This window comes from Mixophyes fleayi, chromosome 2, assembly GCF_038048845.1.
Source record: "Mixophyes fleayi isolate aMixFle1 chromosome 2, aMixFle1.hap1, whole genome shotgun sequence".
Lineage (NCBI taxonomy): Eukaryota > Metazoa > Chordata > Amphibia > Anura > Limnodynastidae > Mixophyes > Mixophyes fleayi.
In genome coordinates, this window is record NC_134403.1 from 334,042,770 (window position 1) to 334,056,738 (window position 13,969).

At 40.5% G+C, this 13,969-nt stretch overlaps 1 protein-coding gene across 1 annotated transcript in view; it reads left to right on the forward strand.

The window, feature by feature from the left end:
* Positions 1 to 1,125: 1,125 nt before the first annotated feature.
* LOC142139392 (transient receptor potential cation channel subfamily V member 3-like) overlaps positions 1,126 to 13,969 on the forward strand; it is a 41,369-nt gene continuing 28,525 nt past the window's right edge. Inside the window, exons 1-2 of the mRNA XM_075196957.1 lie at positions 1,126 to 1,365; positions 12,386 to 12,463. Coding sequence (XP_075053058.1) covers positions 1,262 to 1,365; positions 12,386 to 12,463 — 182 coding nt within the window. The 5' untranslated portion in view covers positions 1,126 to 1,261. The remainder of the gene's footprint in view (positions 1,366 to 12,385; positions 12,464 to 13,969) is intronic.

Genomic DNA, 13,969 nt, shown 5'->3' on the forward strand with positions numbered 1-13,969 from the left:
AGCATTACCGAGTGCATGTAGAACAAGCTGCATTGTGTCAAGGAGTAGAGTGACATATGGTTTGATGTGGGAAATGGAGGTAGCTTATCTGACCTGAAACATCTCTATGGAAGTCATGCATTGGGATATTGTGGTGCCTGGTTTGTACAGCTTTACACCATTTTTAAAGTATGAATTTGCACTCTTATATAGAGTAGATCTCAAAGGGTGCACATTTTTTCCCCGATTTAAAGGAAAGAGCTGGGAAGACATCCATGCGGAATGTTGGTATCCGCTATAAGGCGAATGATTTTCAACATGAATGTAAAAATTAGATTTATTTTTCCGGGATTGGAATGTCAATGGTGTTGGCAGTGATCAGACCTCAGTCATTAGTTTTAACGAGATACATTTTGCACCATGCAAGCACACCTCATAAGGGTAATTAATATGCCCAGATAAACCAATGTAAATGAAAAGGGTCCACTTGCACTCATTAAATGAGGCTACTTTCCTCCCTCTTACAATTCTTACAGCATTTTACCAGCATTTTATATTTCTTATCTCCCTTGTTAACCCGTTTGATTCAAGTAAAACTATCATTTTACTATATATTTTTTGCCTTGTAATGTGCTTTCACTAGATACAATGTTTATTAAGCTACAGGCAACTTAGCTAGTATGCAGCAATTTTGTGTGTTTCATTTTTTATTCTTGCTCTTTACAGTTATATCAAAGTATTTCAGTTTCAATGCTAATCCTTCATTGGTAATGTATTTCTGAATGTGTAATATTTCACAAATAAAGGAATGACTGTCACATATTTATTATTGTTTTCTCCTTAGTACAAAGTTATACCTCTATTCTCAAGGAAACATCTGATGCACATATTATTAAAAAATGCAACAGTGTTTAATTATGTCTAATAAGTCAAATAACATCTTAATTTATGCTAGTACAGACAAAGTAATGTCTCATTAAGCAACTCAAAGCAGAGAGCCAAGCATATTGATATACTCACATTTTACAATATATTTTTTATTTCTGGGTGTGCCAGAAAAGACAGCTTACTTACATCATTAGCAACATAACAGGTTAAGTGGGTAGGGAACTGTCCCTCCCTGAACCTTATTCACTTTACCTTTGTGCACTTTTATCCGATATTAAACACCTTACACAGTGAGCGCTTCAGATTTCCAAGACAGGCAATGGATTGCTCAAAATAATAAGTGAGTTGCATATTTCATTTACCTAAACTCTTCATAGATATAAAACTTGACAAAATGACTTCTAAAACACCTGAATGGAGCGACACCACAGATTCGTCAGGAACAAGCAAATCTCACCCTGTGTTTTCAAAACCTATGGATTCAAACATTACTGTCTGGTATGTACACACATTTATCTTCTTTCAAAATGCAGATTGATGTTGCCATGAGATTAGTGCTACATTATTTTCTTTTCTAACTTCCACTACAACAAATGTATATATGTATTTATGTAAGTGTTTGATAATATGTTGCAAACGTGCGTCATGAGAAAACTAATGTTCCAATAGAGGAAGAAATAATCTTAAACAATCATAAATCTGTTGAATCTTATGTGTAATATATTTGCACCTATTCTCTGACACAGGAGCTTTTATAAATACAAAACTCCAGCACTGGGTGGGAACATGCCTCAGAAATGAAAAGGTTTCAGTGATTAGAAGACCTTGTGTAGCTCTGTGTGTCTGTGACAATTTGCGAAATTTAAAGTTTCCTTGCAACACTATTAGAGATAATTATTTATTGGCGGGGGGTCATTCCTGAAGAAAATAACAGGTTTACAGCACATTTCTTTTCAAACACATAAATAAATCTAAAAACCTGTCCTTAATTATTAAAGCTTGGCACTAAGTGCCACGTGTGTAATTCAGGATAAACATGACGGTGGGTGTTTTGATTTGGCTAGATTGAGAAGCATTAGCAAGGCAAATGATAGGGTTGAAACTGAAACAAAAGTTGTATGTTTCTTACTTAAATATTTATGTTGGTGCTTCCAGTTTCTTCCTGGTAATGATACATTTATCTTACTAGACTAACATCTATTACCAAATCTCTAAAAACTACTTTGATTTGGGAGTTTTCCCTTTTTTTTTTTTTTTTTCTTTTTTTTTTTACTTACTATAGGTTCTTTTCAGTAATTTAAAAGATGAGTATATAAGGGTAATAACATAATATACTGTAAAAATAAACTTGCAAAATAAGAGATAAGGAAGACTTATTGGGCTAGATTTACTAAACTGCAGGTTTGAAAAAGTGGAGATGTTGCCTATAGCAACCAATCAGATTCTAGTTGTCATTTTGTAGAAAGTACTGAATAAATGAAAGCTAGAATCTGATTGGTTGCTATAGGCAACATCCCCACTTTTTCAAACCCGAAGTTTAGTAAATATACCCCATTGAGTCACGTCACAGCTGCTCTGCTCTGTTGGCGAGCTGCAAATAATTATGAACTCCTTCTTCAGCCCAATTGTTTGTGATTGATAAATAGCTCTTAGCTCAAAGTCATACTTTGAGGGATAGGAGGGGTGCTCTAGATAGGCAGACATATATCAAGTCCCCAATGGATAAAGGTTCTATCTTTAGAACATTATTAGTTATAAAATACAAAATTCTAACTTTAAGCTGTTATCTAGATGCTAACGAAGTTCTATAAGTTGAATGCTGTGTTTTTGAATGTGCTTCATTTTGTTGGCAAGGGTGTGGAGGTGAAGGATCGTTTCTCCACATATGGGGGACATGGGCATAAATAATGAAAAAATGTCAATTCAGTTTTACCCCTTTCCAAGAAAATCAGAAGGTCAGAGATACTACATGACCAAGTAAGGGTCCTTTTCCATTACAGAAGTGAATCTATAAGTACATATAAGTGCTCTGTTAGTATACTTTTTACAGTACAAAAGACTCATATCCTGCTACTGGAAAAAGCCCTGGGTGCCCATGCTGAGTGAATGGTTTAGGGATCTTCATACCTGTTAGGTCCTATGAAAAACTCGCAGATTTAAGGATTTCTATGCAATCTGTTCTGCTGGCTAGGCTTCAAAACCACAGATGAATCTGAAACCTTTAGTTGATTTATAACATCAGAATGGAGTTTCGAGTTAGATTCTGCCCGTCTGTACTGCCAAGGGGCATACCTGGCCAAAGCATATGTAACATAAGTGGATGTGAGTGTTATGTTTTTGCTGCTCTGTTGTCTCAGAAATCTATTGCTGAGCAGTCAACACTCTCTGCTCACATGATTTGTACGCATCAACTGATCAGTCTCACTTTCTGCTCACATCATTTCTACCCAGCAACTGATTTGCCCGAACCTACACAACTACACCCATTGCCATAATTGCCTTGCTGGTATTAGGTTTACCAAGGCTAGTTCCTGTATAGATTAGTATATCTTCTGCTGCTGGATTTCTGTGTTTGACCTTGGCTTTGTTCACTGGACCCTGCTGTTGGATCTCTGCCTGCCCTTGAACTCTCGGCCTGTTTATTGACTTTGTGTTCCTCTCCTGCCCTCTGACCCGGCTTGCCAATTGACCATTCTTTTTGTGTAATTTTTGTCTTGTTTTGTCTGCGTATTGCTCCATAGTTGCGAGTTTTCCTGACTATACTTCACTCACAACTGTTAATAACTATACACTACTGGGATCAAGTCCAAGGGGCATATGAGTACCAGTGAACAGTGTGGTTCTGGGAAAGGCAGCTGTAAATGGTGAAAAACATCCCACACCATAAGTTCTGTTCTGGGTTCTCAGTTGCTGATTGTTGGGTTGATAACAGCGAGACAGGTACTTATGTAAAGCCCTCTTCTACCAGGTACGCCTCACTGCTACCAAGCTGACCACAAGAAATAATGAGATTCTGTTGGTGATATCTATGATGTAGAAAACCTTGGTGAGGAGGAGGACGCGGTTCAGGACCCATCAGAGGAACCCAGTAATGGAACCGGTGGGATGACAACCCAGGCAGCTGCAATAACTCTCGGCAACACAGAACAGCTGCAGATTTGGTTGGATATACTTGGACCAGGAGCTGCCACACATGAGAGGGCAGCAGTATTGGGAGCAGTGCTGGGTAGGCCGGTTATGGTACTTGCAATGGCATCAGTGTCAGTATTGGAAGGATGACAGAATTAGGATATCGCGATATACCACACTTTGTGGAATCAGCCTCGGACATTGATACTCGCCTTCAGTTAATTATGTCCATGATGGCATTGCATGATATACCTGTGGCGGAGTGGTCGAAATATTTGATACCTAGTTTGATGGTCCAAACTCAGGAGGCATACCATGTCCTGAGCCCAGAGCAAGGAAGAGGCTACCAGGAGATTTGGAAAGTATTGTTGGCTCGATATGTGGTCACCCCAGAATCCTACCGCACTAAGTTCAGAACCATGGCAAGAAGCAATGACTCTTCTTATACGGAATTTAGCAGTTTATTGCAAAGAAACTGTAATCAGTGGCTAGAAGGGAAGCAAGCCACAACTGTAACGGACATTAAAAACATCTTTATATTGGAGCAGCTAATGAATATAATGGCTCCAGAAATTAGAGAGTGGGTGGTGGACAGAAATACCACTACCCTAGAGAAAGCAGCAGCATTAGCCGATGAATTCCTGGCAAACTGTCCCTGATGGAGGGGACCTAGCGGAGGTGAATGGGCAACTATTCGAAGGACTGCACCCGATCGAGATACACCACCGCCTACATCACGGCCCATGTCGCCACATACCCCAGCTGCGCATTCTAGTGCACCCGGACCTCGTGGTCTAGCAGTATCAGACCCTAGGAGGTACTACACTTGTTAACAACCGGGACATATACAAAAAAATTGCCCACGGGGAGGAAGACTTCAGTGTGCCAAGGAACATCATGGGGAGGGGTACTACGATCCTGATGGGCCAAAGGCGGAGGAAGTAGTCTATCAGGTGGCGGTGGTAGTGGCAATCAGGAAGGCTACCCCTGCAAATATGAAGGGACACCTGCAGCCTGTAAAAGTGAATGGCCAGAAACTCCGGGACTCGCGAGCTTCCATTACTCTGAAACTGCCCAGTTTAGTCCCACCTATTCAATGGCTAAAGAAATGGAAAATCAAAATTTCAATGGCGGAAGGCCAGATTACAGTTATCCCCATGGCCAGGGTTATTTTGGATTGGGGTCAGGGTTCGGGGGAGGTGAATGTGGGACTTTTGGATGGATTACCTACCTATGTTATTCTGGGGAATGATCTGGGTGGTGGATTAGCCAGTTACTTTGTAGGAGCTATCACACGAGCATGAGCTTTGGAGACATCTCCCAAGGACCCACACATAACAGCACCAGAAGTCCATGTTGGATCAGCTGCCACACCCCTTGAACTGCTGTAGGTGAGTAACGCTCTACCAGACTTATCTGACATTGACATGAATCTGGGGGGAGGTAGATAGGATTGCATTTAGGGAAGCCCAACGGACTGACCCATCCTTCAATGGTCTCTGCAGTGCGGTGGAAAGGACAGATTGGAGACCTCAGGAGGATAGGATCATGTGGGAAGAAGGGAGGTTGTACCGGGTGCCCACCAAAGCTGACCCTCTAGAGCCAGGAGTGGCTAGGAAACAGATGATTGTTCCCCAGCAGTACCGTCGACCGGTTACTAGCACTAGCCCATGACCTCCCCCATGCTAGCTACTTTGGGGTTCGTAAAACCCATGCCTGGTTGCTACATTTCTTCTGGCCTGGAGTTAACCAGGAGGTCAAACACTATAGGTTCTCATGCAATGTATGCCAACGCCTCACGGGATCCCCACGTCGGGTTCCCCTACTGACTGTTTTTGCATGTAGCACACAAATATCAACTTTAAATTTCAGTGTGCAAATAAGCTATCAAGTATTTGTGTGCTACATGAAAAAACAGTCAATATTTAACTTATGTGCAAAACAGAAAATTAATTTTCACCCCTTTCATTGTAACATGGTTTTGTCCAGGAGACTGAAATAAGATACCTCTTCATTTAAGATCCTTAATGAATCAGGCCCCTAGTAAAGTGATACATACAGAAAAATAAGAGTATTGTCTTGACCGTGTTATTAATAAATGTGAAAGTCCATTTTCATTATAAAATGCATGCAATCGGCCAATCAGAAGTGGTTAGATGGTGCTGCTGACAGTCATCATCATCATTGCAGCAGTCCCCCAGCACCAGCATGAGATACTTCTCCTAAGTCATATCTGCGGATGCTTCCACGTCTAGTTGTGCCAGAATTATGTGAACATGCCCTTACTGTACTAAGCCCAACCTGTTCTGCCTTTCAAGACATAGGAAGACGCAAGTCAACAATACACGAAAACATATAGACGGACATATGTGTACCCAATTTTGGTGCGTACGCACAGTATTCAAAGGCGCATATTGCACAAAGTAAAAAACAGACATATGTCTACATTTAAATGAGGCCTTATATTTGAAATCCCCACCATCCCTGTATTTGAATACAACTGGAATTTCAGCATACAAGGAACATTTTAAAAATGGAAGACTGTATCTTGGTAATGGTTTGTCTTTCTATCTCTTTAGGGGAAATGTAATCACATCTACAACAAGTGGTATTTCCTCTCTAACTGGTTTTAAATTAAACAGAGAGATATTCTCTGTATGCAATAAAAAGTTGTGCTGATTATTTCGCAAGATTAAAGGGACAAACCAATTGCTGTAGACAATAGGGGTGGGAGGCACTTCGTACACTCAAAACAGTGTGGTATTCCAGTTTAAACTGCTTGGCATATAATTAGAGAATAATCACATATTCAGTTCACATATGCTGTCATCGTTAGCTTGGAATGACTTGATCTAAGAAGTCTGTGAAGTGTCTCTCAGCAATATCAATAAATGCAGCTATTGGACTTATATTGCATTCAGTGGTGCAACCTCTCCTTAGTGTTGCCCAATGTAGAAAATGACATTCTATTAAATGCCATTTTTTAAATAGGATTAGATGGACTCAGACCTCTTGCACTGTGAGCAGGACTTAAAGGGGAGCATTTCAAAAAGGGGACAATGCCTTTAGGTACATTGTATGGTTGTTTGTAGTGGTTCAAGACATCTACAGTGTCGCACACCGGGCGATCGGGCCATATACCCGATCCCTGGCGCGCTTACCTGCTCCAGCCGTCATTCCAGTGGTAACCAGTTGTCTACGGAGCTGACACCTTACTATCGTTTGCTATTGCTGACCCTCCTGACTTGTTCCTCTAAGAAGTTACTTCTAGTAAAAGCCGCGACCTGTGAGGAAGACGCAGCTAAGCCCAAACCGCCATGCGACTGGTCCCTGGTGAATACCGTCTCCTCGGTAGACTCCGCGCCTTACTAGGGTGTTGTATCTAGATTCCGGCAGGATCCTGCCCATTAAACCATTCTGGCATTCAGATCCGTGACATACAGTAGTTTATGATAGATAATCTGCATGACTATGAACGAGCCTTAGCAGCGTTTCTCAAACCTTTTGGTGTTGTGAAAACTTTGCTGGCACAGATCAGGGGCGCACACAGGGGGGGTTTCTGGTTCTCCAGAAACCCCTCCCCTCCGCTAAAGAAGTGCCCCTGTACTATCCAGCAGCCTTGGCGCTGTCAAAGAAACGTCCGCGGTGGTGCTGCGCATGCTTTCGCTTTTTTTTATTTTTTGTCTTTGCCCCTGCAGATGTTACAGAATTCACATTTTTCACAGCATACCACTATTAAAACCAGGGTCATTACTAAATATAGAAATAAAAGAAACCAAAGGTAGTTTCTATAAATTAATGAACTATGTGTGTAAGTGAACACAATCATTTAAGAAATATGCAACCTATATTAATGCCTATTTTAAATGCTAATTGAAAAAAGCCCCAATCCTGAATGGCGAAGCTCCCTCTGTGCTGTTGGGGTTTGGAACAAAAAAGAGAACAGAGGTTTATTAAACAAGGTGCACTGAGTGTCCCTAAATTATTTGTATGTATGCCTTGAACATCTAATAAAATATAACTTTTATTAATTGTAAATCTAAAAAGGACCAGCGAAGTATAAAATGATATCAAACTAATAAAAATTTATGTGGTCTATATTATTATAATATTGAGTCTGGTGAGGTATTGAGTTATCTGACCTCCTACATACCCCTAACTAGCTAACCCCTAACTAACTGAGGGATAATAGATCAAGTAGACAGTCTTGCCTATAATGGCTGTTTCAGCTTGAATGCGCTATATATGAAAGCTGTGATCCATGATAGCAGACTATGAGTAGTGTACCCAAGTGTACCCAGCAGAGATGCCGATGCGCGTTTCGCAGGGTGGTGCTTAGTCAAGGCAAGCCGACAGACTGTTCTGACTGTTCTTATATACTGTCAGTCCGGGGTTTGTAGAGTGACGACAGCTCGTTACACCAATCAGAGACGCGATATCCTATATGATTGACAGAACTATCTGCCAGTAAGTGACAGGTTTTCTTTAGGTTCCGCCTCTTGTATATTTTGATTGGTTGAATCGCGTCTGTATCTATCTGAATGAACTATATTAATCTCATTCTAGTAAGTAGTATCGCGTACTGCTAATATCATTATATTCCTTGTTTAACAGTACCAATTGAACTGTATTATGAATCTGTTGTGTTGGGCTTCAACCCTTACATAGTTTTTATTTATAAGACCGCATCTAAACAGGTTGCGTGGTTTCACCTGGCATTGCTGGGCCCTACCCCAACTTTTGCTATGGGACCTGGTTTCCGGTGGAAACTTCAGGTTCTTTCAGGTTGCAATGAGCTAAAGACTTGAGACAACAAAGTTTAAATTATAGTCATTCATTGCAAACAAATAAAAAATAATATAATATGATACTTGGCTTCCAATAGTATGCTTGGCAATATGTTCAGCCAGCAATTTCCAGGGTCCTGTTCTCCTCTGTGCTGGATAGACAATAAATGACACTGACACCATCTGCAGTCGGTCCAGGTGAGCGGCATCGTGTGTCGCAGCTACCCAGCTTTTATTGATAGTGATATTCGGTACCCTTAGTTTCGTATCATATATAAGGTATAAACATGATTCAAAACTGTTATAAAAAAGAAAATAGATGTTCAAGCGCTATTAGTGTTAAATACATTTACAATACTATGATAAGTGAACAAAATACTTATATGAATAGTGAAGATCTCAAGTCCTCCTTCAATGAACCATATTGAAATGTCACATAGTGTTTTCTTTTCCAGTGCAATAAACCATGTATAAAAATATAAACACAAACATCGCGTGATACTGTTTAGATAATGACAAGTACTATGTGTTACATAAACATGTATATATTGATAGTAGATTGTCCCATGCATGTTAGGACTGCGGTTATAGATGAGCTTTTAGAACCAGACTAACAGAGGTTTTCACCTTTAGCAGCCGCCTTTCCCGTAGAACTATACTTGGTCGAAGGTATTTGGATACCCCCAAACTTAAGCTCAAGGTTGTAGAAGCTTCTCTAAATAAAGACAGCGCAGGAGGTAAGCACAATGCTGGAGGCGGATGTCAGGAAAAGGCTAGGGTCGTGGGAAACTTGCAAGCAGGATAACCAAGGGACCGGCTAAGCACTTCCTGTCTTAAATACTTTGATGGGCCAATCAGAAAGGAGAAGGCACAGGGCTGACAACCAGGCTCAGGAGGCTGCTAATTAACTACTAGTTTAGAACTGGCATAGGGAATAACATAACCCAGGAACATGTATAAATATATAAATGAACCAATTTAATTCATAACAGAGCTCCCCTTGGAGTTGTAAAATGTCTCTACACACTCCTAAATCTGCCACAAAGATAGACCCAAACAAAAGGCCACACATATAAAATATAAAAATAGTAACCGTATTATAGTAACTTATGCATGCGCCGGGCTGTTAGATCACGTCGGGACGTGGCGCTATTGACAGAGGGCGTCCCGGCCATTGTTCTGGCAACGGTCAGGACGGAAGAGGAAATGACGTCCTGGTCATCACGGTGACGTCCCTGGCTTAGCTGCAGAGAGGGCAGAGAGTAGCGGCGGCTCGTGACCATGCAGATCAATTTGGATAATTTCCCCTTAGGGAGTGATTGTTTATTTTGAAAAGTGTGTATTCCTATTTAGATTAGTATAGCTGCTATTGGAAGGAGCGCAGTTTGGTTCTTATTTAATCCTATTTCTCTATTGGGATTCAAAACTTCTTATTGGTACAGCTATGAACATTCAACAATTTAAAACCCTTATACCATGCAGGTGCAAAAGCAGTGAAGCAAAAACAAGGGCTTTGGTTAAACCACAGATAGTGTTGTATCACGGAACTTTCCAATAGTTTCTGTTTCTGTATATGCGCAGTTAGCACTTGGACAAGCTGACATGCCCCGGTCTTGCCTTAGTTACTTCAGCATTTCATAATACACACATAAAATGGAGTTGAGCAGCCGTTTTGCTTGGCCTGTCACAGGCCCGGAGATGCTATGTTCTGCCCCTGGTTATCCCTTAAGTCGTGTGCAACATCCAGCCTTGCGTTATGACATATAAATGTGTCTTAGCATGTGTGAAGATACTGAGTTTATCTGACCCAATTATACCTACTTCATGCTGGCTGGCCACCCAGGGGTGCCTTACTATGACAAGGAAGCATACTCAGTACCTTCGGGTTATTTTAGTCACACAGGCAAATGCAGTTAGAAAGGTCCAGCCGTACATTTATTGAAAAAAAAAAAAAACCAATCACTAGAATACTATGCATAAAGAGTATATGCCAGGCATTTTACCACATTATCTGTCCCTTACTCCACTAGCCTAAGGAGTTTCAGTCACCTGGATGTCCTGACTTGCAGAATACAAGATCCAATGAGTTCTTTTGAGCTGTAGATGTACCAGCAGGATACTCAGTCCAGCAGTAGCTTAGACCTTAACCCTGGTGTTCTTCCCAGGCTCAAAGCAAAAAAAAAATCAACCAGCATCCCTGGCTCTCACTCTTTCTTCTATACGTTGAATATTTCCCATCCACCATAGGCTGGGTTAGGGGTGGCCAAATGTAACACTGATATAGGTAGGTGATGTTAAATTGTGGTGCAGATCGTACCTGGTCTCCAGATGCTCTTCTCTCTGTCACAGCACGGCAGTGGGACAGAGAACCCAATACAAGTAGGGCACCAAATGTGTGAAGTGATACAGGAACGATGCATCACTATAATATTACTCAACAAAGAATGATTAGCAATAAGTAAGAATTAAAGACAGTATTCACAGGCCTTAGCTAACAGAGGTGTCAGTCATGGTGCCTTATAGTGCATTTAACTTGGCCATTACTATGGGCAACACTATGAGGCCTTATTTCAGAATAGCAAAAGCAATAGTAATATTCCTATATGTTAATACTTCTATAACTTAAACAATCTGATTACAACTTTGCTTCACAGTACACTGAGTACCTTTTTATAATAATCACAAACAGTCTAAGAATAAAGTAATACAGTTCTAGTCTCTAATTTCATAAAGAACATTCATTTTAAATAATATACCACAAGCAAGTGATATCACAGGCTATGAGTCCCCTTTAATGAAGTCCATCCTCTGCAGAGCAATTTAGCACAGATGTTTTCACTGCCCAGACTTTTGTAAATTTGCACGTTAGAACCGTACAGGAGGCACTTTTATTATAATGTGGGCACACCTTTATAATGGCAGTCTTGTAACTTCAGTACAGTGTTAAAAAATAGTAGTTACTGTCTCAGGTATGTACTGGAAGGATGGGTAAGGTACTCCCCTTGTTAAGCCTGTCTCTGTAAATCTAGCTCACATCTTTTAAAATGAAGGATATACTGCGTAGTGAGTAAGAATACACAGTCAGTTTGAATACACAAACCTGTTTCCTGATGTGTAGATAGTTGTCAGCTCCAATCTGACTCACTGGTATCAGCCCTTGTCTTCAAGTCTTTTTTACATGCAGTATTCTGGCTGGCAACACACCTCAGCCCTCTCTAGCAGTCTAGCTCTCAGCAATATCTCTTGCCTCACTTTTCCTCACAACATGGCAGAAAAACATGTCTCTTTTCACAAAATGTCCCCTCAGTAATCACTCACTCTGAGGCTCCTCCTCTTAACAGTCTCTTTCAAAAAACCCTGGAACTTTTCAGCAGTATTACAAACTGGACTTTTACTGGATGCTAGAATCTCTCGTGTATCATGCTGCGAGACAATCCTGTTCTACTGGGTCCTAATGCCTCGTAGTTTTTGGGTATCACACTTGGCTAGTGGGATCCTCTGAGAGTGGCTGTCTGTCAAAAGGGGCTGTTACAGGGCTGTCCATTCTCATCCGAATACATCCCTTGTTCTTAATGTATTCTATGTTTTTCTCATTTACATAGTGACAGCAACAAAAGTGAGGATATCGATTCCCCTCCAGAGGAAGTGGAGATCTGCTTGCTGTCACAATATAACAACAGGTAAGGCTTTGTTATGTATCAACAGTATTCAACTTCAGTTATTTATACCTTGGTCACATTTTCTGTGTTTGTTGTATTAAAGTATTTTGTTTGACTGTTTATGCCTCAAAAAATTGCCAGTACTTTTTATTTTCAAACTCTTGTTGTAATTAGGTCCTTAAAACTCAAAAAGCTATTAGTGCAAGCTCCAAAATGAGGGTTTTCTGGACTGGGAATTTCCTTGTATATGATATACGTGATTTGGCTAAAAACAAGCGCACACACAGAAATATTCAATTCTTTAGCCAGTGATAGATATTTTCATTAATAAAGAACTGTGGTTGTCCCTCAGCCAAGGTACAGGGAGTGTTCTGGGACCATGACAAATAGCATGCTCATCAAATCAATGTGCAACTATACACTTCCCATGGATGGGGCAATGTCACAGAAAGACACCTCTCCTATTAATACAAAAAAATGTTGCAACATGGGGCATTGTGCATTTAAGGGTAGGACTATCCCCAAACCATGCCAGGAATATGCACCCCACAATATTACAGACTCGTCAGAACCCTCTACTGTTGGAAACAAGTACCCAGGCAATACAGTTCCTTAGACTGGGTCCTTGGGTTGTTATTACAGGAGCACTGGTCCGTTTGTTGAGAACATGGTGAAGGATGATTCATCTGACCATATCACCTTCTTCCGCTGCTTGGTAGTCAATTGTCTGTCAATTGTCATTTCTAGGTGTGATGAGTGTTTTATCTGCTGCAACCTGACTATTTTCTGTGCAAACTGATTTTGATTAAACTGTCTGTTTGCACCATAGGTAGAAATTTGCAGTCAACTGATCTGCAGTTGCTTGTCATGCACTTCGAGTTTATGTCTGGATATCATGAATTTAGAGTATGTGTTTCCTTCGTCTGCTATACCTTGCTGATGATCAACAAAATTGCACCGACATACATTTCCTCACTTGTCTCAAAATATCTCCCAACTAGACACCTCCGTTCTCCACAAGATCTGCGTCTCTCTTGCCCTCTCATCACATCCTCCCACTCTCGGTCACAGGACTTTTTCCTCGCACAGTAAGACTTTCCTCTAGTCTTCAAACCTTCAAGTGTTTATACACGACCCTGAGCATGATGGGATGTAATTTTATTAATTAACTAATGGGTCACACTTGTGGAGAAGCCCTTGCTTTCAGTAAGCCTGCTGTTCCTCATTTACCCATATGTTTCTATTTGTATTAGTCCACCATCTGTACCTGAGCAATTCTATATGCATCCTTTCCATTTAAATAAGAGTTAGCTTCTATTGTCTCATTAACTATTTTATTCAAAACTTTGGCTAAAGCATAACATTTATAGAACAACTTAATTACGCCATAAGATGAAAAATAGCAGCCCCTATTCTTTTATACACATTAATGTATTTTCTGTTATTTCAGACTCCACCTACAGGTAAGACTTCTAATAATCTAGTTGCAGGAACTATAAAATTCAAATAGCACATCCCTCTGGCATG